The 26,947-nt window shown below is 31.8% G+C and overlaps 2 protein-coding genes and 2 long non-coding RNA genes across 8 annotated transcripts; 2 read left to right on the forward strand and 2 right to left on the reverse strand.

Moving 5' to 3' along the window:
- Window positions 1-2,667: 2,667 nt before the first annotated feature.
- On the forward strand, window positions 2,668-15,242 carry ABCG31 (pleiotropic drug resistance 3). 4 transcript variants are annotated; one of them, XM_085715879.1, is made up of 24 exons: window positions 2,668-3,279; window positions 3,385-3,505; window positions 3,593-3,681; window positions 3,901-3,985; window positions 6,815-6,977; window positions 7,266-7,342; window positions 7,454-7,598; window positions 7,989-8,290; window positions 8,375-8,656; window positions 8,830-9,146; window positions 9,228-9,388; window positions 9,464-9,567; window positions 9,938-10,094; window positions 10,258-10,317; window positions 10,444-10,580; window positions 10,703-11,035; window positions 11,120-11,410; window positions 11,508-11,591; window positions 12,561-12,694; window positions 13,077-13,304; window positions 13,445-13,616; window positions 13,707-13,794; window positions 13,918-14,084; window positions 14,809-15,242. In XM_085715879.1, the coding sequence occupies exons 1-24, from the start codon at window positions 2,948-2,950 to the stop codon at window positions 15,088-15,090; spliced, it is 4,311 nt and encodes a 1,436-aa protein (XP_085572005.1). In that variant the 5' UTR covers window positions 2,668-2,947; the 3' UTR covers window positions 15,091-15,242. The 4 variants fall into 4 exon arrangements, with proteins under 4 accessions (XP_085572005.1, XP_085572004.1, XP_085572007.1 ...); XM_085715878.1 differs by having other exon boundaries at window positions 2,733-3,279; window positions 8,830-9,388; XM_085715881.1 differs by lacking the exons at window positions 2,668-3,279; window positions 3,385-3,505; window positions 3,593-3,681; window positions 3,901-3,985 and adding an exon at window positions 6,310-6,759 and having other exon boundaries at window positions 6,921-6,977.
- A 445-nt stretch (window positions 15,243-15,687) lies between these two features.
- On the reverse strand, window positions 15,688-26,713 carry LOC146923166 (vacuolar cation/proton exchanger 3-like). Its single transcript, XM_085715882.1, has 11 exons — window positions 26,281-26,713; window positions 24,420-24,487; window positions 24,219-24,247; window positions 23,366-23,562; window positions 22,727-22,942; window positions 22,167-22,283; window positions 21,923-22,039; window positions 21,736-21,789; window positions 21,265-21,381; window positions 21,072-21,165; window positions 15,688-16,079 (listed from the first exon to the last, which is right to left on the reverse strand). Exons 1-11 carry the CDS (start codon window positions 26,548-26,550, stop codon window positions 16,054-16,056), a joined length of 1,305 nt encoding a protein of 434 aa, XP_085572008.1. The 5' UTR covers window positions 26,551-26,713; the 3' UTR covers window positions 15,688-16,053.
- LOC146923167 (uncharacterized) lies at window positions 16,272-19,335 on the reverse strand. Its single transcript, XR_015012738.1, has 3 exons — window positions 19,003-19,335; window positions 16,701-17,758; window positions 16,272-16,505 (listed from the first exon to the last, which is right to left on the reverse strand). It is a non-coding gene; the product is annotated as an uncharacterized LOC146923167 (long non-coding RNA).
- Window positions 16,394-17,900, forward strand: LOC146923168 (uncharacterized). Of its 2 annotated transcripts, none has more exons than XR_015012736.1 (3): window positions 16,394-16,438; window positions 16,720-17,412; window positions 17,610-17,900. It is a non-coding gene; the product is annotated as an uncharacterized LOC146923168 (long non-coding RNA). The 2 variants fall into 2 exon arrangements; XR_015012737.1 differs by having other exon boundaries at window positions 17,613-17,900.
- Window positions 26,714-26,947: the final 234 nt, after the last annotated feature.

Here is a 26,947-nt window from a genome sequence, read left to right on the forward strand (position 1 = left end):
ATGTTTTTTTCTTCCATTTAACTTTATTTTATTTTATTTTTTTGAACCGTTCCATTTAATTTTTTACGGAGGTTCCATTTAATTTTTTTATCTTTTTTTCAAAGAAAATTTATTATCTTTTTATCACTTATATATTTAATTTCAATATCGTTTAATCATCACAACCTCACAAATATTCTTATTCACGCTGTCATTTAATGATATCAAATATTTTTTATTTCCTTTCTTCAACCTCGCGAATATATATACACACATTAAAGTTTAGAGTAATATTTTATGTCTGTCTATCTGTTTTTTTGTTATGCTAATGCATATAATTTTTTTTAGTGTTGCTTGGTTGAGTGCTACCTCACCGATTTTTTTAACTATTTTTCAATTTTTTTATATTTTTAAAAACTTTTAACTATTTTTCAATTTTTTTATTTTTAACTATTTTCCAATTTTTTCCCCCAAATTCAATTGTTTCTACACTGCCGTTGTGGGAGATTAAGATACCGTTTGACCCTTTTTTTTCAACTTCTTTACATTTTTAAGGAGAAGTTAGGCCAAATACAATATCAATTAAGTACTTACTAAAAAAGGTACTTTTTTTTAGTGCCTAAAATTGAATAGAATGAGCTTTGACCAAAAGTTGTTGAATGTTATTTCAAAAAACTACTTCTGGACAATTTATTTCACAAGCATCTCTCTTTAATTCACGTTGGAAACTTTTTCATTTATTTTTTAATATTATATTTCAATATGTTTTTTTTCTTCCATTTAATATTTTTTTGAACCGTTCCATTTAATTTTTTTAAGGAGGTCCCATTTAATTTTATTACCTTTTCCAAATGAATTTTATCATCTTTTTATCACTTATATATTTTATTTCGATATCGTTTAATCATCACAACCTCACAAATATTTTTATTCACGCTGTCATTTAATGATACCAAATATTTTTATTTTCTTTCTTCAACCTCACAAATACACACACACACACACACATTAGCATTTAGAGTAATACTTTATGTGTGTTTGTTTTTTTGTTACGCTACTGCGCATAATTTAATTTTGGCGTTGCATAATGCGTATTATTATTTTTATAAAATTTTGATTTTAATTAAAAGTTAAATTGTAGATGTCTTTTCTTCAAAAAAGGTTTAGATGCCTAAAAAATTATACTTATATATATATATATATATATATATATATATATATTTTTGCACCTTTATATTGTAACAAACAATGCATATCTTTTTCTTATTTAAAAAAACCAAACATATATGTTTCCATGACACCAATAATGTAACAAATATAATATCATATAATATAAATTCTTATTTGTTATAGATTATAATTGAAATAGAAAAAACCAACTATTTCGATATTAGTTATGTTATTATTTCAGGGTCCTTAAATTGTTTCTCCTATTCAAATATTTAACAAGTCATTTATATGATGATACATATTTGTATTCATGTTACACAAAATAAACGTTATTGAATAATATAGTATTTGTTAAAAAAAAAAATCTTTTGGCCATCTAAATCAAACTTGGGGTAGCCAACTATATATTATTAGGAGTAGCTTAATATAAAAATATACCAACTCATTCAATAATTTTTTTATCTTTGAGGTAGCCATAGCTACCCCTCTAACATGAAAGCAATCACCCTGTCCGGATTACCAGTGACCCTTTTCGCTGTGAACGGAAGGTTTAACACACACAAAATCTATTTTTTTTTATAAAGATTTTTTTTGAAGAAGCTAAACTAGTCCACTTAAGTTGACACCGGAGAGAATCGAACATGAGACCTTGAAGAGGAGCACACCCTCCAGGTCCTAAGTCCATACCACTAAGTCAACCCAAGTGGGTTATTTTTTATAGAGATTATTATAATATTCTAAACATTTATGGAAAAACTCAATTAATAATTTGAAGTGTGCACATAATTTGACTTAAAAGTAAGGAGGATTATACATGTGGACGGAATTTTTTAGAGTACTAAATGTTGAAAACAAAATTTAAAATGATTAAAACCAAAAGTTAAATTATTTATACAACCAAAAACATATTTTCTCTTTTTTTTTTAATATTTATTAACTAATCAATACATTCCTTAAAAAAAAAACTAATCAATACTCGTGCACAGTGGCGGAGCTAGAAAATATTTTGGGGGTGGGCCAAATTATTTTTTATCCATTCAAGTGGCCAATTATTTCATGTGCAAATTTACCGCGTAAAGGAGTTTTAGTGTTGGATCAACCGAAACCTAAAACCGACATAAAATTGTATAAAATCTCGCAAAATAGACCTATAATTGAATTATTTAAATTTTTTGGGTGGGCCACTACACCACTTTACGGAAATTTGGATCAACCGACACCTAAAACCGACACAAAATTGTATAAAATCTCGCAAAATAGACCTATAATCGTTGAATTTTTAATTTTTGGGGGTGAGCCGTGGCCCACCTCAGCCCATGACTATCTCCGCCACTGCTCGTGCATAATTTTTTCACCATAAAATTAGGCATTTGTTTTGGAAAATGATAGTAAATGAAAACATTCTAGAATAACTTATATGAGTATGCATGCATAAATAAGAGCACGTGATTAGTCATTGAAATTGGTTCACTCACAATGAATGCAAAATTTAAAAGCAGCGATTCGAAAGAATAGGACAAAGCATTTCAATCCAATAGTTTGACACTTCCAATTAATTTCCCATGCACAACAGAGTCACCCATACAAACTTGGAAAAACAAGTGACAGCTTCTTTTCTTTTCCCAAAACCATAACCAACTGCACCGCGAAACTCGGAGGGCATTTCCGTCATTCACCATTCTTCTTCATGTTCATTCCGTCAGAAGCATAAAAACTCGTACACACACTCACTCTCTCATTCTTCTTCTCAAAAGCCGTTAGAGAGAGAGAGCGAAAACGGTTATAGAGAGAGAAAAAAATGGCAGCTTCCGATGGAAGCGAGTACTTCGAAATCGGATCAATCGGAAGCGAGAGTTTTGCGAGAGCGTCGAATGCAGAATGGGTGGAGGAAGACGAAGAGGAGCTTCATTGGGCGGCGCTTTCACGTTTACCGTCGCAGAAACGCATCAACTTCGCCGTCCTCCGTGCTTCATCTTCCCGTCAACCTTCAAAGGAAAATACCGGCGAGAATTTAGTCGATGTGAGAAAATTGAATCGGTTTAACCGTGAACTCGTCGTTAAAAAAGCACTCGCTACAAATGATCAAGATAATTACAAGCTTCTCTCCGCCATTAAAGAACGTCTCGATAGGTTCGTTGTTCATGTTTCTATTATCGTTATAGATCTGCACTTCTGATCGACGTGTCAGTCTTGTATCTGGTGTCTGTAGCTAACGGTATTGTGTTTATGTGATAGGGCTGGAATTGAGGTACCGAAGATTGAAGTTAGGTATACGAATTTGACTGTGAGTGCTGATGTTCTAATCGGTTCACGAGCTTTACCGACTCTGTTCAATTACACTCGCGATGCATTAGAGGTTAATTTTTGTGTAATTATTAAATTAAATTTAATTTTTCTTTTGGTTCGTGATGAATGATGCATGTGTGAACTTGGTTGAACGCAGGGTATTTTAACGTCGATGAGGTTGTTTAGAGCTAAACGGCATTCACTTACTATTTTGGACAATGTTAGTGGCGTCATCAAACCAGGAAGGTGATTATTGTTTCTTCTCCTCCTTCTTCTTTAGATTGTAAAAGTTTCTGTGATTTTGATGATAAAGTTGTTGCTATTTTTGTGTGGTTGAAATGGGGGATTGAATCGGAAAAAACGTGATGTTGTTATCACGGGTAAAAGAGTCTATGTAGGTTGAGAAGTTTGAATATGTGTGATTTTGCTACGTGGTAAGCGGGTAACTCGCTTTTTGTTGTGTAGGATGACTTTGCTACTTGGACCTCCAGGTTCCGGCAAATCCTCTTTACTTATGGCTCTCGCGGGAAAACTTGATAAAAATTTGAAGGTAGCTGCTCTCTCTCTCTCTCTCTCTCTATTTTTCTTATAGAACATTCTTTGCTTTTGAATTGAACAAATTTTATGCATTAATTTTTTTTTTATATATAACTTTATTCTTCTTTTATAAAAAAAAATAAGCAAATTGTTGGTGGATATCTTATACTATGAGTGTACACTTTGAGTTGGAAGAAAGAAAAAAAATGATGTGATAAGTTTGGATAATTTAATAGAAATAATATGTTAAATGGGTTTGGGGATTAATATGGTGTTTAAAATATCAATGTTAAAAATTGAAGGACAAGAGGCTATTCTATGAGTGGTGTGTTGATCTTGTTGATTGTTTGTGTAGGGGTAGCATTCTCTTTGTTTTACTCCATTAATTTGTATATATAGGAGTTTAATTTGACCACCCATTACCCTCTAATTTATATATGATTTCATCTTTGTCTTTATAATATATATATCGTAGGATTAACTAACATAAGTCTGAGATTAATTGTATCCTACCTATATTTCCAACTTAACAATCTTCCATTTTCCCATTAAAAAAACTTCCATTTTCTATCAAATATACTTTTCATCACACTCAAAACAAAGGGATGATATGCTGGTCTAGCTTTGTGACCCTAATTTTTATCAAACTAACTTGCGAGCAAGTTCATTTAACTTATGAGCTAGCTTGTCCTTGTTTTCTTTTTCTTTTTTTAATATATTTAAAATAGTTTAATCAAACGGATAGGCTTTGTTTGTTTGTGATACGAAAACGACATTATAGTACTTAATTAATTAATGTCATGTAGTAAATCTCAAGATACATAAGTTTTCTAGATTATATATCTACGTGATGTAATACAATTGATAGAAAATCAAATTCATAAATACTCCATTATAACCCCATTTTCTCCTCAGTGATTTTTCTCTGCGTGTGATATAGATGATTTGATTATGTAGAATGTTTGTATGGGAGCATTTGGCTTCTCTTTAAGTGAATTTTTAGATTAGTCCTTGTAACTATTGGTCGGATACTATTAAGTAGGGTTTTCAGTTTTTGTCAAAAAAAAAAAAGTAGGGTTTTCAGTTACTTCATATAGTAATAAATGACACTCGACAGCCGGACTTCTTAAGAAACAATCTATTCTTTTTCCTTTTAAGGCTTGGGTACAAAAATTTACAAATAGTCAAATTAAATAATCATATTGTACCAAAAAAAAAAAAGACTAATTTAATCATATTTATCACAATTTTGTTTTCAAATTCTCATGATATTCATTATTACACTTTATGGTTTCAACAAATTGTTTCTAAACAATAAATAAAATTCCTTAAAACAATAAATAACACAATAATGTGTAGTGGTATTAATGAGAGCTATTTGTAAATGGATTGCACCAAATAATGTTTTGCAACATCAACAAATGTGCCGTTTTTTTTTTATTCCAACAAATGCGTTTGAAAAAACAAAATTTGTCGTATTTATTAATTAATCTCTTCATAAATATTTTCTTAATAAAATATTCATTAAATAATGTGACAAAACATGTGTGAAGAAATGACTAAAAATTACTATAAGTATATAAAAAATTAAATCCTTCTTAAATTCTTGTACTTATATAAAAGGAACATTAGTTTATTGTCTGCGAAAGTCAAACTAATTTAGCGTGTATATATATATATTTTGAACCTTTTTAAAGTATACAAATTTATACATAGTAAAATCCATCCAATGAAAAATAATACCCATTTTCCCTAAATACGGGATCAAAGAGAAAACGTATTGGATCAAAGAACAATATAAGATAAAAAAAATGGGGAATTAGTCACTTTAGTCCCTGAATCGGAAGGGGTTCGTCACTTTAGTCCCTGAATGCAGATAAATTGCAAAATAGTCCCCGAATGTAGACTTTGTTAGTCAATTTAGTCCCTGAATGCAAAATTCGTTAGTCAATTTAGTCCCTGAATGTAGACTCTGTTAGTCACTTTATTCAGGGACTGTTTTGCAATTTCTCTTCATTCAGGGACTAAAGGACGAATCTTCTCCCATTCAGGGACTAAAGTGACTAATTCCCCTAAAAAAAAAAAAAATATATATATATATATATATATATATATATATATATATATATATATATATATATATATATATATATATATATAAGATTGAATATGAAAATTACTCATCGCAATTATAAGCGTAGGTCATAATAGTGTTTCATTTTTTTTTTTTTTTGAAGAAAAATAGTGTTTCATTTTTGTAAATTGGAAATTCTTAAATATCACATATTCACATTTACGTTGGGTGATAAAGAGGTGAAGGGCACCCTTTCTTAAATTATTCCTCCCAAAAAAATTTCCTTCACCAATTTGCCTTAGGAATTGGGCTTCCAGTGCTACTGTTTCTCGTTGCAACTTTACCAAAAGAGATGACACCAAAATATAGATTGGATGAATTGGGGTTCATCCTGCTTGTTATTTTTTTGGGTGACTGAGAAGGTGCAAAGCCCAATTTTCTGCGTGTGAAAATCTGCTCCTGTAATTCAAGGCAGCCAGCTACGTACTGTAGTTTTGGGATGGGATTAGGAAGTTTGTATGCAGTAATAGTCTATGGGTGTTCGCACTTGTTTCCGAATCGTAATCCATTGTGGAGAAACTATATGCCTACAATCTCCTAAAATCCATGTTCATCTGATAGAATGTTACTCTCCATCAAGCATGCACATTGGGACACCACACTGACACGTAGACATTGTAATAATTTGAGAAAGTGGAAGTGATCATAAACAGGTTAGTCTCACCCATCATCTTCTTACTGTTTTTGTTTTGTCTGTTATTCTTACAGAAAACTGGTAGCATAACATACAACGGCCATGAGATAGATGAATTTTATGTTAGAAGGACTTCTGCATACATTAGCCAAACAGATAATCACATTCCTGAACTGACAGTGCGAGAAACTCTGGATTTTGGTGCTAGATGTCAAGGGGCAGAAGAAGGTTTTGCAGGTATACCAACTTTATTATGTTAATGGATTTTATTTTATATATTTGACAGTAAACTTTATGCCAAAATGCGTTTAAGAAAGTGTCCATATGGCCTAGCGCCCTAGCCCAACTGATAATGTTGATATTGCAAGGCTGGATGCCTTCGTTTGGGTTTCAACCCGAGACCTTACAATTATGTGTGTGAGTTCCTGATGGTGTTTGCCACTTCGTTTAAAATGAAATGCATTTAAGAAAGTTAATTTACTGATGTATTTCCCTTCCTTTTAATCTTTCAACTTTTTCCCACAGAATACACGAAAGATCTGGGCCACCTAGAGAACGAAAGGAACATACGACCTAGTCCAGAAATAGACGCATTTATGAAGGTTATCATCTTAAATTCGTCGTGTTGTATTGTATTTATGATATCTGATTGATCCCCCTGTATATGCAGGGGTCTCCTAATGATGTCTAATGGGAAACTATTAACTCTACAGGCATCCTCTGTTGGGGGTAAAAAGCACAGTGTGAACACTGATTACATTTTGAAGGTACTTGGTCTTGATGTATGTTCAGATACAATAGTTGGTAACGAAATGACCAGGGGAGTCTCCGGGGGCCAAAGAAAGAGAGTTACAACAGGTATCATGCTCTTCTTCTAGAATTAACTTTATTTGCCTTTAGTATCTAATGTATGTCACTGTCCCGGTACACTTTCTTTCCCTTTGGGTAAAGTTATGTTTCTAATTAAAAAATGTGTAAAGAATTTTCGGTGAGATGAATAAAAAGAAGTGTTCCGTTATCATTTGTAAAGGTTATTGCATTGTTGCGAATATTGACACACAGTTTGTGGCGATAGTGCTTGTAACTCATATATATCACATCTGTGTTTGATTATGCATAACTGAAGACAAATCCATTAATTTTATAATTTGGCTTACTTCATCTGAACTAGAAGACTTCAAATAGTGTGATGACTCTGATTTAAGTTCAGTTGCAGTAATCACTGACATCTTATATTATATTTTTTAGGCGAAATGATCGTTGGTCCTAGAAAAACGCTATTTATGGACGAAATATCAACTGGGCTTGATAGCTCTACTACATACCAGATAGTGAAATGCATAAAGAATTTTGTTCATCAGATGGAGGCTACAGTACTCATGGCACTCCTTCAACCAGCTCCTGAAACATTTGAGCTATTTGATGATCTGGTGCTTCTGTCCGAAGGGCATGTTATATATGAAGGCCCTAGAGAAGATGTGCTTGAATTTTTTGAGTCAATAGGTTTTCAACTTCCACCACGTAAGGGGATTGCAGACTTCCTTCAAGAGGTATATATATATTTATATATCCTGTAAACAGACTCTCATGGTCAAGTGCTTCATATGATTTTTGTTTAACTTCGCTTTACTCAGGTCACCTCTCAAAAGGATCAAGCACAATACTGGGCTGATCCTTCTAAACCATATGAATTTATCTCAGTTCGTGAGATTGCAGAAGCCTTTAGAAATTCTAGATTTGGAAGGTATATGGACTCCTTACAGGCTCATCCATATGATAAATCGAAGTGCCATCCTTCAGCTTTGGCTCAAAAAAAATATGCTGTGTCAAAATTGGAGGTCACAAAAGCTTGCTTTAACCGAGAAGTCCTTTTGATCAAAAGGCATAGTTTCCTTTATATTTTTAGAACCTTCCAGGTATTTTTTTTTTATTAGATACAGTATTTATACTTACTCTTTGATTTTTTTTTTTTTTTTACTTCAAAATTAAAAAGAAAGAACCTGTTATTCTTATATCATTGAAGTCTTTATTATTAATTTATTTTGTAACTAGTTTTATTTATTTATATATTTGATCATGTTGCCCCTAGGTTGCTTTTGTTGGATTCGTCACATGTACAATATTCCTGCGAACAAGGTTGCATCCTACAGATGAGTCTTATGGGAGCCTTTATCTCTCTGCTCTATTCTTTGGGCTTGTTCACATGATGTTTAATGGGTTTTCTGAGCTTCCTCTGATGATATCGCGGCTCCCAGTATTTTACAAGCAAAGAGATAATTTATTCTATCCTGCATGGGCATGGTCTTTTACCAGTTGGATTCTCCGTGTACCTTACTCTGTTATTGAGGCTCTTATATGGGCTGCTGTTGTATATTACAGTGTTGGATTTGCCCCTGCAGCAGGAAGGTATCTTTATTTTATTGCATTTTTCTGTTCAAAGTATTCTTTTATACCTTCTATGTCATTGCTTTTTGTTAAATGTTTCAGGTTTTTTCGCTACATGTTTATACTTTTTGTAGTGCACCAAATGGCATTAGGTCTTTTCGGGATGATGGCTTCTATTGCACGGGATATGGTTCTTGCCAATACATTTGGCTCAGCTGCACTGTTGATTATTTTCTTGCTGGGAGGATTTATTGTACCTAAAGGTAAGCACAGATCCACATCTTGTTAGAGAAATGTTAACAGCATTGCTGTAAGTTATTTGGTTGTTATTCCTTCAGAAATGATCAAGCCGTGGTGGATATGGGGCTACTGGTTGTCACCCCTTACCTATGGACAACGTGCAATTACAGTTAATGAATTTACTGCTTCCAGATGGATGAAGGTATTATATTTGGCATACCTAACTGCTTAATTTTCTGCCAATGAATTCATGTGTTAATAAACTGTCAAGGAAGAACTCTAATGAGAAAATTTTGAGTACTTTTAAATACCTTACTCCTGATTGTCTTTTGTGCTTTATGCGTGGTCAAAACTTAGGCCTACTAAAACTAGAAATTTTGCTAAAACTAAATTTAAGTACTATAAAGAATATAGGATTCAAATTTTGACAACCTGATTATGGAGACTTCATTGATATGCCAACAATCAACTGATCAAAATCTTAGTATGAAGGAATAAATCATCATATCTATCTTTAGTTTGAATGATTTTATAGAATATTTATGAACTATAATATTAATTATTGTCTGCAGAAATCAGCAATTGGGAACACCACAGTAGGTTACAACATCCTCGTTTCAAACAATCTACCAGTTGATGATTACTGGTACTGGGCTGGTGCTGGAATTTTAATACTCTATGCAATTTTTTTCAATAGCATGGTCACTCTGGCCTTGGCCTATCTGAATCGTAAGTTTTGAATTATATTTTCTCAAGTTTTTTCATTAAGAATATGCACTCTCTCCTAATATATAATTATTTTCTATGGGCAGTGAGAATCTAGTCATACATTTTTGTATTTATATGTTATATATTGTTATGATATCCTGTTTTTTTGTTCCTTTTAATACAGCACTTCAAAAGGCACGCACAGTTATCCCTCTGGATGATGATGGTTCAGGAAAGGATTCTGGTAATGAGCTAGCCATAATTTGCACGAATAATGTCTATTATCTACTGCACTTTGATGGACCAACATATTTAAAGATGGATAGTGTATTGACCAAAAATATCAACAATAAATGAATTGGCTATGCAGTTAGTAATCAGGTCTCTGAAATGAGTACCCATTCCAGGTCTAGAAGAGGCAACAGTAATTCGAAGGGGATGATTCTTCCATTTCAACCATTGACAATGACATTCCATAATGTCAATTATTATGTTGATATGCCAAAGGTGGGAGGATTGTAATTTCTAATTCCATAAAATACTGTCTATATATATGCAAAAGACATAAGCACCTGAAAAATTAGGAGATATATTTTCGATTAACTTATTCTAAAGGATTACTTTTACAGGAAATTAGAAATCAAGGCATAGTTGAAACAAAGTTGCAACTATTATCAGATGTAAGCGGAGTTTTCTCACCGGGTGTCCTGACAGCACTAGTGGGGTCTAGTGGGGCTGGAAAGACCACTCTAATGGATGTACTTGCTGGCAGGAAAACTGGAGGGTATATAGAAGGGGACATCAAAATATCTGGTTACCCAAAAGAGCAACAGACATTTGCCAGAATATCGGGATATGTTGAACAAAATGATATACATTCTCCTCAAGTTACCATTGAGGAGTCGCTGTGGTTTTCTGCATCTCTTCGCCTTCCAAAGGAAATCAGCATTGATAAAAGACGTGTAATTTTCTTCATAACCCATTGTATATCTGATTGTTTTGACTATTGAATTTTACAAACTTTAACTCACTAAAATATTTTACAGGAATTTGTTGAACAAGTAATGAAACTGGTTGAGCTTGATTCTTTGAGATATGCTTTGGTTGGTATGCCAGGTAGTTCTGGTTTATCAACAGAGCAGAGGAAGAGATTAACAATTGCAGTGGAGCTTGTAGCAAACCCTTCCATTATTTTTATGGACGAGCCTACATCTGGACTTGATGCTCGTGCAGCAGCTATTGTTATGCGAACTGTTCGCAACACTGTTGATACTGGAAGAACTGTTGTCTGTACCATACATCAACCAAGTATTGATATTTTTGAAGCATTTGATGAAGTTAGTTCAATTATGTCTTTTGCTAGTTGATTGTTTTGATAACTAATGGTGCACTTGCTTCTATCAACAAGTCTAAACTTCAGTTTTTGCTACCCAGTTACTTCTTATGAAACGTGGGGGACGAGTTATTTACGGGGGAAAGCTTGGTGTGCATTCACAGACATTGATAGACTATTTTCAGGTGATGACATTACAATTTATTACTGTTGTTGTTGTGTTGTTGTTGTTGTTATTATTATTTATTATTATTATTATTATTATTATTATACTTTCATCACCATCATCACTACTTTTTATTCATTGATCATATGATTATCCGTACACCATGGTGCAAACTTAACAAATGAAACTTAAGATCACACCATCTATTTAGTGCTGCATGCTGCGAATAATTTACTTCTTAGTGTCTCTCCTAAATGTCTATCTTGTGTGCACAACTTGTCTGTCGTCTACAACTGCATGAAAAGATCCTATTTTTTCTTCATAACTAATTTTGTTGTCTGACTTCTTTCTATTTTATGAAATATTAGGCTTGAATAACGAAAATATGCTTTTCTAGAAGTTAGATGTTTATGACCGTAGCTCAATTTTTTCAGTAGTCCTAATTTTAAAGATTTGAAGATTATTCTCGGCATTTCTAGCTTTTACTAAAAGGAGCCATGATCAGAGTAGTTCTACATGGATTTGGATCCTCTCCCACAAAACATTTCTGCATCCTTCTCCCACAACATTTTTCTATATATCTCTTAATTATTTCCTTTTTTTTTTTTTTTTTTCTATTTTCAAACTCCTAAGGATCCAAACCTGTTCTACAATGTGGAATTAGGTCCTACTTTGATGAATATGTGTTTAGGGAGTTGCGCGGAAAAGAATAGGACACTTACAAAAAAACAAAGAGAGAGAGAGCCTAGACAGTGGAGAATAATGTATAAATGCATTATTTTTTAAGGAGAGCACTCTTTTATTGTCTAGATTTAACTTCTCATCTATTTGTCTTTTTCCAATACCTAAGCTATCCAAGGAACATGTATTACCCAGAAATGCCTATACTTCATTATTTTTCTGTATTTCTTTTTCTGAAACAAATGTCAGAATACAAGTGCGCTTTCCTGCGATTATATTTTTGGTTGTTTTCCTATCTGCTCTGCAGGGAATCACTGGTGTCGCCCCTATTCCAAGTGGCTACAATCCAGCTACCTGGGTACTTGAGGTCACTACACCTGCTGTTGAAGAGAGAATTGGTTCAGATTTTGCTGAAATTTACAAGAATTCAGCGCAATTCAGGTGTTTCTAATGTTATGTTTATTAGCTTCTATTGCCCAAGTCTTTTCATTCCTTTTTTTAGGTAATGCTGGAGAGATATGGTATGAATGAAAGGCTCATGTTCTTGAAATGTTAAAGAACTAATAATAAACTGAAATTTGTAAGAATTCGGCACAATCAGGTGTTTCTAATGTTATGTTCATTAGCTTCTATTGCCCAAGTCTTTTTGTTCTTATTTTTTAGGTAATGCTGGAGAGATATGGTTTGAATGAAAGACTCATGTTCTAGAAATGTTAAAGAACTAATAATAAAAAAAATAGACAACCTTTAAGCTACAGGTGGTAGAATAGAAATATTATTTTTAAGATGAATTACTTAACTGTTAAGTCAATGTTTTGATCAGGGGGGTGGAGGCTTCTATTTTGGAATTCGAGCGTCCTCCTGCAGGATTCCAACCACTGAAGTTTGACACAATATATTCACAAAATCCGTTGTCCCAATTTTATCTGTGCTTATGGAAACAAAATCTTGTGTACTGGAGAAGCCCGTCATATAATGCCATGAGGATGTACTTCACCACAATCAGTGCTTTGATATTTGGTAGTGTATTTTGGGATATTGGTTCAAAAAGGTAATTTGTGTGTTCTCATTTATTGTAAAGGAGCTATTTCATGAATGCTTAAATCAAATAAGAGACTGAAATTGGAATAATAATATATACGATGCTTTATTCGGTACAACTGACACAGTAAATCTAAAAATATTCTGTAGATCATCAACACAAGAGCTGTTTGTGCTTATGGGAGCTCTTTATTCTGCGTGCTTGTTTCTTGGGGTAAACAACGCTTCTTCTGTACAACCAATTGTTTCAATAGAAAGGACAGTATTTTATAGAGAGAAAGCAGCAGGAATGTACACTCCATTGGCATATGGAGCAGCCCAGGTAGGTCTCACAACAGTGGAGATTATATCCACGACTTATTTATACCATGTTAATCAATTACTTATAATGATTTTTAAATCTGCTTGTCAGGGACTTGTAGAGATACCATACATTGCTGTTCAGACAATAGTGTTTGGCTTAATAACATATTTTATGGTCAATTTTGAGAAGACAGCCGGTAACACGTTCACTTCCCATATTTGCTTGTAAAAAATATATATATCAACTTTCGATATTCATATATTGGTTGCTTTATGTATGTTTGCATTCCGCTTTTAATGTATGATTTTATTTATTGCAGGGAAGTTTTTGCTCTATCTATTGTTCATGTTCTTAACCTTTACCTACTTCACCTTTTATGGAATGATGGCTGTTGGTCTTACACCTTCACAACAATTTGCTGCTGTTATTTCTTCAGCATTTTACTCCCTGTGGAATCTTCTTTCTGGTTTTCTTATCCCAAAATCGGTAAGTTTCAATCTTTTTAAATCTTTTAAGTTGTTTTTTTGAAAGCTTGATTATTTACATGTTGTCAAACTCTGGATAACTAGATTTTTTTCTTAGGAACTTGATGCTTAAGACAATATAAAAAGTGAGTTAATAAAGCTAATGGCCATACTGAGATTGCCTTAAATTTAGAAAGTTTCTTTGCAAACTCAAATAAATTAGTCATTAGTTTAACATGGCGTAATAAGGTGTTGAAAACTCGGAATAATATGATAGTTCATACCGTGTGTGTGTGTTAGAATTTACAATTGGAGTTTGTAGTGTATTTTATTTTATTTTTTTTATTTTTTTTCAGATGGAGTCTAATGTTTGAAATCCTATAATAATGTAGTTTATATATACTAGCATTAAGACCTGTCCTCTTTCAAATTGTAATGGTCTCCGAATGTTTAGTAAAAAAAGTAATGGTCTCTTGATGTGAAGCACTATCACGATAATCTCTAAATGATTTGAATTCACAAACACATCCGTAGTTCCTTTTATATTATTATTAATTTTAACATATTTGATGACTAAAAGACTAATAAAAGAGACACTTGTGATTTTTTTGTTTGTTGCAGTTTTGGTATATCCAAAATGTTTGTTTACACTTTCTTGTTTACACTTTCTTAAAGAGAGAAACTTTTCCAGGCTTGTTAAATATTATACTATACTAATAATGTGTCAATGATTATGGATGTCTCAGCATATTCCTGGATGGTGGATTTGGTTCTACTATATCTGCCCTGTTCAATGGACATTACGTGGCATTATAACATCTCAGCTTGGTGATGTAGAAACAAGAATTGTGGGACCAGGATTCGAAGGCACTGTGAAAGAGTATTTATCTGTAACTCTTGGATATGATCAGAAAATCAACGGAATTTCGTCCGTGGGTCTTTCTGTGATAGTTCTCATTGCATTTATTCTCCTATTCTTTGGTAGTTTTGCTGCATCAGTCAAATTATTGAATTTCCAGAAGAGATAAAAATGCATTATTGTTAGGTTTGGTATAGGGGATTAGCTACCCTTTGACATCATAGTAGTAATAGATGATTTATGCATTGTATAAGGTTTTGGATGCTACGAAATCATGTTGAAGGTACTCTAGAGAATTATTATTGCACGCTGTTTATTGAAGATGACGTGAGACCCAGCTGTTTTGTTAATTTTTGTTGGGTCATGCTGATGCCAAAAGAAATTTCAACTTTAGAGCCAAATTTTTCTGGGGATTTTCTTGAATTGTTTTGCTCAACATTTGTAGTGTTCTTTTTATAACAATGGTAAGTCCAAACAATGGTTCAATTTTGGTTTTCCCTCATTTTTTGTTATCTTGAAGGTTTTGCAGACTACTTAAAAATAATGGAATGACCAATTATATAAGAAAAAGAATAAGCTTTAGAAATAAGATCTATATATGTTATTAATTATTTGCAGATTCAATATAGGACAAGATAACTTGTGAATCGTTCCAATATTTTTAAAGAGGTGGGCAAAAATTATAAACAAAAAGATTCACCACCTGAGTTTTTTCTTCCTAGATTCGTACTCTTTTATTTAATTTAACATTCGACGCAATAGGGAATACTTGTAATGTTTTTATTTTTTGAGGGAGTGGAATACTTGCTATGTTATAGACTTGTATATGAAATTGGGTATACATGAATTAATTCCATGAATGTGGAGAATCAAAACAAACAGCCAAAAAGATAATGTTAAACCAAATTTCCAAGAACTTGACCAAAAAAAGCCTTATTGCCAAGAAAAATACAAGTATTCAAATATCTACTTCAAATTTATGATTAATCTCACAGCTTCAGTTTCGAAGGCAAACATGAAATCCATTTATAGAAATCCATCTTCGAATCTGGAGTGACGAATTTCAATCATCCGCAGGGTCAGATTGTTTTTCTCACAACGGGGAAACAAAGTCATTCAAACGACGATAGCTTCAAAGCATGGCAACACCATAATGATCTGCAACAGTAAAGAATGTTTAATCAATAAATCTTACAAAAGACAATAGCCAATTTTGCCTAATTTTTCCTGTTCATCTCCATTTCTGGTGGGTTATTACTTGCTGGGGAAGAAATTTTGGCAGACATAAAAGGACAACTTGACAACGTAAGGACACTTTCCAGCTGAAAAAGTGAATGTAGCCTCACAAAGTAAAAACACTTTCCAGATTTTGTGGGATTTTATTCCATTTTTTCAACCTTTTAGCACTACAAAAATTCATATAGCCTCTAAAAAAAAGTCTATAAATAGCTTTGTCCATTGCATTGGTGTTCATCTCCATTGTGGTGAGTTTCTCCATTCCATTCCAAAATTAACAGGTATGTTTCCAACCTTTCCTATCTACTTGATCCTTTTCTCCCTTCAAACCTTTATTTTGTATGCAATCTGCCAAAAAAAAAAAGATAAGAAAACAATTATTGAAAATACTTCATTCATACGAAATTCATAAATGTCAATCACAAAATGAATCATGATATATTTTACTACTTTTTTGCTTCAAAGAGAACAAAAATTACTCAGCATGAGTTATATCTGAATTTATATATGCACATGTATAAGTTATTGTAACTATTAACTTACGTTCATTTTTTTCCGGCAGCATAAGTGAATCGTCAAGGTGACATCTACCTTTTGTATATTCAAAATCTAATTTCTATAAGGCTTTTCTTGAGTTTTCTGAATGCAAAGTTGGCAGATCCTTCATTCATAGTTTCTCAATGTACCAGAATCCCAGAAAAGGTTGAATCACACAAATGAAATAAAATGGGAGGATGCTCTTCGGATTTGAGAATGGAGTTTACCATAGCACTACTCTCTTATTACTCACTTACTTCACTTTTTCTATTACTCACTTACCTCACTTTTTCATACTCCTAATTGTATGTATTCATCATATTTTACTTCTCTAACCTCAAAATTTATCATCCACAAAAAGAGAACATTAATCTGAACATAGCACAACCATGTTTAAACAAAAGAAAACAATACTAAAAATTTCAATATATGCAGCAAGTTGATTATTTTCAAATTTAAAAGTGGAAATGCAGGTTAATTATTCTCAATATATGTTGCACATGCAGAATAAAATTTATGGTATACATCTTCGCTTTTTTATTTTCACATATTCAAAGGTAATCATCAAATTTATGGTATACATCTTTTCATGGCATTCATAAAATTTCTATCATCCCCTTCATTTTTGCAGTTGGAGGCCATCATTAATTTATTATGAAAGCAAACGATAGATCTTCTCTAAATCGAAAAGTTTAAGATATAACATCTTAATGAAGAGGCAAGTCTAAAGCTTTATTAAAAACAGAAAGTTACTTCACAGAGATTTTTCAGAAAGTTATTAATAAAGTGAATGAATGAGAAGTAACTCAAAAGTGAAAAGCCAACATTTTCATCTAAACAAGAGATTCATTAAAACAATTTACACAAATGTTTTCATTTTTTTTACTTACATAGTGATAATGTGTATTTTGACAGCAGCCTAGCAAGCATGTAAATAGTGCCTTCAGCAGGCCCATCAAACATGTAAATTGCTATCCAAACCCTTTGGTGGCTCCACCATCAAGACAGTTTCTCAAAGTGTTTGGGTAGCAGCCAAGCAAGCATGTCAACAGGAACATGATCACCTGCAGATTTGTGTAGATTAAGAAAGTAGCATCAGCAATAAGATGTCTCCAGAAATTATAATTTTATCAATGTAACTAAACATGTGTCTAGAATAAATTAATTCTTCAACAAGAAATTATAACATACCATGTTGCCATCTTACTCATTTTTGTTTCAGTAATTAAAAAAAAAATGATTAATCATCTTAAAGGTTTTTTAGAGTTTTTTGTTTATTTTGGATGTGCAGTGGAAAGTGAATTAAACTTATTAACTCTTGATGGTTCAACGTGTAGTGGAGTGTGAGTGAAAATAAAATATTTTTTCATGTGGGTAAAACACAAATAAAGTATTGTTAAAACACACTTTTGAGATTCCTGCACATGATAATTTATTTTGTTAATAGTGGAACACCCACAGGAAGAAAATTATTAAACAATGACGCAAATCGGATTAAAAAAAACAATAAAACAATACTAAAAGCTTCCGAAAAAGTCATCACTCTCTATCACGAAATATGCTATTTTCAGATTACAATATTAGAGTTCAAAATAGAAATTGGAAATTAGAGGTTTATACATAAATGAGCACCAGAAACAGGTTAAGCAACAAACAAATACAAGATCATTAGGTTTTAATTTGAAAGGAAAGGAGATCAAGGTCTCAAGAAAAGGTTGGGACATTACTTTTTTTAATGCAATCTGGCTAACAAGAATAACTTTTCTTCAACAAAATATCAGTTTAGCTGCATTAAAGAATAGTATAACTAATTTTTAATTTAAAATGAATCTTTGAATTGATAGTGAATAGCCAAAACTCCTTAGATGTTTCAATTATCACACCAAATGTTTTTCTTATAAAAAATTGATATAGTTCACACAAATCACAAATTCTCTTTCTGGGTTATTATTGTTCACAAATCAAAACTCTAAAGCCCTTTCTAATTCAATTAGATCCAAGTATAACATAGCAGTTCAGCATGAAATGTAATTATGCTCCTTTGTGAAGGAAAAAAAAAGTGCTTGGCTATCGAAAGAGTAATGGTGGGTTCTCAAAATTCATCGCAAGATAATTTGTTGGATAGAAATTTAACCCTACTAACATAAATACATTTCATAAAAAAATAATTAAATAAAAAGAGATTTGGGGGTTTAAGTTTATACACACCGAACAAACTAAAACAAGTATATAAGTAAAAGAAAATAAAAAAGAGACATGCAGACCAACCAAACTAGAGAAAGAGAACTGAAAATAGTTTAGGATTTACCATTTTTGCTCAGTTGGTACAGTCTTCTATGGGTTTTGCAGAGAATAAGGAGATGAATGGTGATACGGTGCTGGATTGACGACACAGGGTCGGCGCTACTTGGAAACGTCATGGAAAGCGAAAACCCATATTTCTTAAATGGCTCTTTCGTGATAGAATCGTTGTGGAGATGAAGAAAATGAATGTATTTTGGTCAAACGATGCCGAACTCATCGATGCATAGGGCCGGCGACGCTTCAAAGGGAGAATGAAGCGTTAGAATTGTCTTGGGGTTTCAGGAAATGAGGAAGAGATAAGATGGGCTGAATTGTTTTGGTGTGAATAGCAATATTTGCAAAATTGTATTTTTATTGGATTAATAAATAAAACAATTGCAAACCTTGAGCTTATATCATTTTTTCCTCTAAAAAATGATTAATTTAATATGGACTAAAACTACGTGCTGAATTTTTTTTTATAGGAACCAAAATATGTTACGTTTTTTATGATGAGGACTAAAAATGAAATTGACTATATTTTTTAGGGACCAAACATTTATCTAATCCAGAAAAATGAATATGTTCTAGGAGAAAAATTGTTGTTGGATAACACGTTTGAAATACGAGAATTGATGCAAGGATATTATGTCGATTTTTTTTTTTAAGTTTTAGTGTTCTACGCTTTGTGTCTGTGTGGTGTGCACGTCGTTGAGTATGTGGCCTGTCGTTAGCTGTAATGCACTTAATATTAATTTGTGATCATGTGTTTGGTTAGTATAGGAGTCAGTTTTAGGGGAATGTTTATTTTGGTGGGTGTTGTCCTTATGGGTGTCGCACGAGTGTCTTTGTTGGTGTTTGTTTTCGGGTGTTCCGCCTATATACGGCGCCTTAGTTTGTACTTTTTGTAACATCGGTCTCTGTCCGTTTTGTGCAGATACTTGGTTTTTAATAAAATTTTGCTGATTAAAAAAAAATTGTGATCATGTGTCATGTAGAATGTGGACGAGGTGCAGTCCAATGTCAACCGTTTTCCACCCGTGCGTCGCACGGGCAAGAACACTAGTTAAGCACAAAAAAGAACAAAAAACTTGGAATTCACTCCTTTGTTTGATGGTGCACTATATATAGTCAAGTAATCACAAAAATTGACGGTTCATGGAAAAAGTGATAAACGTTCCAAGATCTTGTAATTTATTTGTGAAGAAACATTAGAATGTTTTCTTTCAACTATCCCTTTAATTTTTTGAAAGAAAATAAGAGTTTCATGACTAATAATTTGTGTGTACAAGTGCTTATAGACACTCACTTATGCCACTATTCTTTAAAATAACTTATCTTATATACACCCAAAAAAAACTTAGAAATGAAATTCTCCACTTCTTTTGAGACAGAGAGTATGATGTTGAGAGTTAAAATGGTTCTTGTAGATATAAGTATTAACTGTCCATTTTTTAAGTTTCTATAATCACAAAGAAAGCCATATTCATCTCCTATAAATAGGATTAGGAACACATGTAATCACAAAAAAAAAGTCATATTCATCTCCTATAAATAGGAAGATATGTTTGGAGTAGGATAATCTCATCCAAGAAAAACAAATACTTTTTTCTTTGGACAACCAACAGGAGCAAGGAGAGATTGATAATGATAAACAAGAGTTATAGCAATCCTCTATGTGGCAAAATGAGTCTCATTTTCACCATAGTTTGGTATGTGTTTGGAGAAAGTTGAGAGAGATTCTCTTATATCAAGAAAGCTATTGTAATCTCACTTTTTTGTGGTGGTTGTACTTCGTTAAACTAGACTTAATTTTTCCGTTTCACATGAAAGAGTTTAATTTTTGTATGATTCTTTTAACTTGTTTTCTTATTTTCTTTTTTTTGTTTGTTTTCACTTGGTACTTAAATTTATTTCACAAAGGAGAGAATTTCTGCTGATATTTCCCAAAATTAGAGATTAATATATATATGGACAAATTGAAGTTGTACTACTATTTTTCATATGGTACAACATCAAAAATAGAGATTAAAATTAAAATATATGAACAAATTGAAGTTTTATTATGTGTGATATCTAGCTAGATATACTTACTGATTTGTGGAGTTTTGAGAACGAAAAAACATGCAGAAATGACAATGTAACATAGAGTAAGAATCAGTCCTTTCAAATAGTGTGAAGTTCCATCCTACAAAAAATTTAACAAAATCACATAATTAGTAGACAAATAAAAGATAAGAAAATAAAATAAAAGAGAAAGTAGAATGTATGAAGGCATTGTGCAGACCTGTAAAGTGAAGGCTGTAACAATAATTGCAAAACCAAGACATCCAGTTTCAAGAAGATTGAAGTCCAAATCCATTCGTATACCCATTATCCATGCAACAATCACACTTAATGGAACCTGAAATTGATTATTGGATAATCCAAATTTAGTGGTGTAAAGCCACCATTTAAAAATAAAATAAGGATTGTTGTGTATGCAAACAAAGTTAGTATACTCTAGGACTATTTATGCTCTTTGCATTCAAAAATGAAAAAACAAATATATAAGATAGATTAATGATAAAGTTAAAAATACTTTAGTATAAACATATATATATATATATATATATATATATATATATATATATATATATATATATATATATATATATCAATTAAAAGATTTTAGAATATATATGTAAAACTCAAACTATCAAAGATATACATACAATAGAAGAGTACATTATTGCAATTTGTAATGACTTAGTCTTACCACAAACATAGAAATTTGAGTAGCAGATCCCATAGCAACACCTAAAGATATGTCCTGCATTATAGTAAACCAAATAGTGCCTTTGAGAAATTTTAAAGCCAGATGTATTGAGCTTAAAGCTTATAAAAAAAAAAAAAAAATTGAAAATTCAGCTTTGTAAATAATTTGGATTTGGATAAAACCGTACCAGTTTGTTCTTGTAAGCAAATATGATTGAACCAGCATGTTCTGCAGCATTCCCAACAATTGGTAGCAAAATTATGCTAATGAAGCTAACAGAAATACCCCAAGAATCTGAAGCAGCCTAGTTATTTTATTATGCATAAAAGGGTTAGATATTTAACCCATTAATCTAATTTTGAATTTTAATTTAAATGTGATTGGAAAATTCAGCTCAATATAACCAAAATAAACATATTAGTACTCTTTACCTCAATGGTTCCCACAACATACTCAGAAAGCACAGATATGACCAATGTCATACCCACCAACCAACTAAATGCACTCCAAAATCCTATCACTGCTTTTTCATCATCTTCATCATCCACCTGAAAATCAAACCTCACACATAAGTGGATTAAATTCATATACATTGTTTGTCTAAATAGTTTTTACATTATCAATCATAACTGTTAAATAATTAAAAACATTTGTCTTTTACCATAACGTAAAACTTTTTACATTGACCATGTATGAAGATAATACTTAATTTAAGTGACTACATTTATCTTACGATTCTATTTTTGTTTAGAGTTTATTAGTATCTCTCTCAGTGTACGGTTACTTTACACATATATCCTATGATGTATTGATACATCAATTAATTAATATGACAACTTATGTGTTTTCATATTTATTAATTGATATGACAATGTATCATTGAATTCATGTGTAAAACAATCGTACAATGACAGAGTATAGTAATTAAATTATCTGGTATTCATCAATATATAATTGTGCTAAAATGTGATATAACATAATTAGTAATAACCTCTTGTGCATCAAATATTTTTCGATGAGTTTTCAATTGGAAGAAGATATATGCAACATATGCTAGAAGCATAACAACACTGCTTGCTCTTGACAATTGAAGAGTAGAATTGGCTATAGAATGATTTCCCCCAGCCAAAGCGTATTTGAACATTAATGGCAGCAAATGGCATAGCAATCCCAGCAACAAAAGCAATGAATTTACATCCGCTTGTTTCTGTTCATTTAATAATCAAATAACATAACAAATTGATTAGTTAAACAAAATTAAATTAACAAGCAAAATCATATAACATGCTCAATATATCCCACAATTATCGACATATTTGACCATTTCACGCAAATTAAGAAAAATGTATAAAAGAAAGAGAGCATAATATGTTCATTATAACCTTATCGAATATTTGTGTATTAAGTTTACAACTGAGTCAACTCAAACTGATATCTAGACTTTCGGAATCATACAATTCCATGAGTTTACTTGCGATTTTAACAACCTTTTTATCACTAGATTTATTAAAAATAAAAATAAAGAAGTTAGTGACAAATTTGATTATTTTAGCTCTTAATTTAGGTTGCTAATTCCATTCCTTTAGTATGCACAATGTGTAATTAAAAAGGGAAAATAACATATACTCACTCTATCATATCTTTGCTCCCTCTTAAGGTTTGCTAAGCCACCACAAAGGAGTGAGCTGCCTAGAACCAAGAGAAGGTTTGAGAGAATGGAACCAAGCAAGGAGAACTTGACAACATGTATTTTGTTCTGATGAAGTGCTAATATTGCTATGATCATCTCGGTTGCATTACCACAAGTTGCATTTAGAAGCCCTCCAACTGAAACATTCACATAAATTGTTTTGGATAGCTCAGTTTATTGAAATTTATGGAAAACTTAAAATTTGAAATTTTTTAAAAGAAAAAGAAAGTATTTCAAAATTTTGAATTTACTTGCAAATTTGATAAATAAAAAAAATTATAAGTGATTAAGGGTAAAATGGAGTTTTTGATATATTTGTGGGTGTAGGGATCTCCGCCTGGGGGTACAAGGTAAAACTGTTCACAAATATGTATTACCCTACGAAACACGAATACTCCTCAAATTAGTGTGTTCTGGTATCAAATACATGTCGGTGTTAGACACTGACACAACATGTATTTGGTGTCGGTGTCCCATGTCTGTGTCGTATTTGGTGTTCGTGTCTATGTTCATGTACAGTATGTCTCCGACCTTCATAGATATTACTGCTTTTGGTTCTAAATATATCACAGTTTGACCATACACATTTTCACATAACCTACCTTTGCCCATATTTTTTTTACTAATATATGAAGACAAATGTTGACATAAAAGATGTTTGCTTGATTTGTCTCAAATTATATTTTCAAAATTGTCCCTTAACATGTATAAAGCGATCAACTACGATGTATTTTGAAATGGCGAGTGTATATCCGTACACTAGTCTAGTCCATGAACGAAAGAGTAATCGTACCTGTTGGTCCGGTGAAATATGCAATTTGCCTTCAAGTTCATGCCGTCCAGGTGAAAATTTTCAGTAAGAAAAAATGAGATAGCAAATGTTAGAAACACATGAATTTGATAGCAATTGTTAGAAACACATGAAATTTGAAAAATAATCATATTATTAGTGAGCAACTATGAATTAAAATTAGAATGTAACATGCAAACTTACTCAGTGAGGAAGCTGACACGTTCAGCTAGGGGAGCAAGTCCAAGTAGGCTCAAAGCAAAAATCCAAGGCTACGATGGAGAAAAACAATTATATTATTTGACAAACATACTAAATCACATTAATTTTCTTATTTCATACACGATGACAATTTTGTTAAAGAGTTCCACATCAGACAAAAGATAACCTAAATATATGTTTATAAGTGGGGTAATCTTTACCTCATAAGTCGATTTTGTATGATTGTGTTCTGAGGCGGAGCTAGGGGGACATGGGAGGTACATGGCCTCCCAAAGTTTTCATTTTTAATAGGTATGTATACACAATATTACGTAAAAGTTATATTAAATTTATATATATTAACATTCACATTTAGATTTCAAGTATTTATATCTAACTAAGTCGTGAAGCTATGTGTCATGAGTTTGATCCCTGACATATATATATTAACATTCATATATATATTAACATTCACATTTAGATTTCAAGTATTTATATCTAACTAAGTGGTGAAGCTATGTGTCATGAGTTTGATCCCTGACATGTAAATTTTAGCATTTCACTTGAATTTTGTATATATTTTTTTTTTAAAATGCCTTGAAAATAATTGACATGAGAGTTTCGAACCACAGTTAAGGGACTTAAATAATAATATCCAAACCACTTGAGCTACAACTTTATATATAAGTATTTAATGAAAATATATGTATATATTGTAAAACTATGGCCCCTCCATAAAAATACTGCTGGCTCCGCCACCGGTTATTTTAGACTCAACCACAATTTTTAATTAATCCTAAGGTTTTTAGTATATTATTCAATAATTAATTATTTAAAGGCACGTCAATTTTTTATATTTAATATATTTAAAAAAAACTTTCATTTTAAATTACTTTAATCCTATAATACATCGATTTCTACCTTTTTCTCACGGCTATCAAAGCATTCTTCTTATTTTTTTACCAAAAAAAGAAAAAATTCTTATGTATAAATGATAATGATAAAAGATTTTTTAGGCACTACGTATACTAGGCAATGGCATCATACAAAAAGCTATAAATTTTATAATTAAAAAATTGGATTATTTAGTTAAGAAAAATGACAAAACTTTTTGTGAGAAGAAAGCCACTTGTGACATTGTGGTTGGCCAGTGTCACCAACCACAGTGTCACCCAAGTGCTACCCTCGTATAAGGGTATGTATATTCTAATCTATCTTTTTAAGCACAATTACATCTATTTTTACTGCTCAAAGAAATGGTTCCCATATTTTAAATTTCATTTGTGGTCCCGTCCACATATTTATGAACTAAAAGATAGTGATAATATATATTTTAAATAACGTGAACATACAATATGATGATATGGAATAATCTATAACCATAAAATTGCAAGAAAGCTCGTTAAAAGCTTGAAACTCAACTTTAGAAATTATTTAATTTTTTAAATTAATTGATGATTTATAGATAATTTATCCATTTGGATGATTATGCGATGTATTTTTTTGAGGGATATAATGTTCTGAGTTCTAACTTGAAATCTATTTCTTGTGAAATAGAAACATTAAACGTTGTTTGAAAAAATATTTATAACTAATAACACATTTCAAGAAACAACTAATAACGATTAAGTTGAGTTCACATATAACTTACACATGTGCATACATGCAATGTGTAATGTAACTTATTAGATTAGAAGTCATGGCATATAAAGATGGTTTTGTGATTACTGGGGTGGTGAAGTTAGGAATGAAGTGATAAATATGATCACAATCCTCAGTTTAAAAAACTAACAAATGCTAATATTATAGTTTAAAAAACTAATTAGAAGTCATAGAATGAATTAATGGTGCTAATTACACTTACCCTTCCAAGGCTATAAAAATCAGCAGCAACAGCTAAAGGAACAGCCGGAAAAAGCACAACAAGCTTAGTACCCAACATAACCTCTTTCATATTTGTCATCACATTTCTTAGTATTTGGAACCGAACATTATTTGTCACCAAAACCATATCTGATTTCTTTCTCACAATAGAATTTGATGAAATGTTATGTGGTGTCTCTACATTATTGTTCTCCAAATCTTCATTCATGGTTCGAAATGGTCGTGATGTAGACTCTGAGAAGAAGCTCATATCTATATTTAAGATGATCAACACTAGCTAAAACTTTGGATTTTTTAATTTCTCTCTTGGGTTGGGGTGTTGAAGAATATATATAATAGTGTGTATAATTATAATGAGCTTAAATATTTAAGATAAAGAAGGAAATTGAAATGAGACTATATAATAAGGTTGTAAAAGATTTTGGGTGGTTGCATGGTATACATTACCATAAATGTGCCATGGTGAGTTTCCAATGTAGTACCGTGAAGCTTCGTGGAATTTTCCTAACTCTATCTTGCATAAATTCACGTACATGTTTGAAGGTATTTTATTTTTGGATGGATATATTGGCATTCATGGGAAATTGGGGAATAGGTGATTGTAAAAACAAATTAACAAAACGTAAAAGGGAAACAAAAAACTTTAA

This window comes from Medicago sativa, chromosome 5 (assembly GCF_051527215.1).
Source record: "Medicago sativa cultivar Bolivia chromosome 5, Bolivia_mono, whole genome shotgun sequence".
Classification (NCBI taxonomy): domain Eukaryota; kingdom Viridiplantae; phylum Streptophyta; class Magnoliopsida; order Fabales; family Fabaceae; genus Medicago; species Medicago sativa.

What these genes read in the sequence shown, in the direction of transcription:
- ABCG31 (XM_085715878.1), top strand. Translation starts at nt 2,948, where the DNA reads ATGGCAGCTTCCGATGGAAGCGAGTACTTCGAAATCGGATCAATCGGA. An exon ending in AAGAAAGAGAGTTACAACAG is followed by an intron (nt 7,599 to 7,988) that starts GTATCATGCTCT and finishes TATATTTTTTAG; the next exon opens with GCGAAATGATCGTTGGTCCT. An exon ending in GTTTTCTTATCCCAAAATCG is followed by an intron (nt 14,085 to 14,808) that starts GTAAGTTTCAAT and finishes TGGATGTCTCAG; the next exon opens with CATATTCCTGGATGGTGGAT.
- LOC146923166 (XM_085715882.1), bottom strand. Translation starts at nt 26,550, where the DNA reads ATGAGCTTCTTCTCAGAGTCTACATCACGACCATTTCGAACCATGAAT. An exon ending in ATATTTCACCGGACCAACAG is followed by an intron (nt 23,563 to 24,218) that starts GTACGATTACTC and finishes TGAATGTTTCAG; the next exon opens with TTGGAGGGCTTCTAAATGCA. An exon ending in TCTCAAAACTCCACAAATCA is followed by an intron (nt 16,080 to 21,071) that starts GTAAGTATATCT and finishes TTACTGTTGCAG; the next exon opens with ATCATTATGGTGTTGCCATG.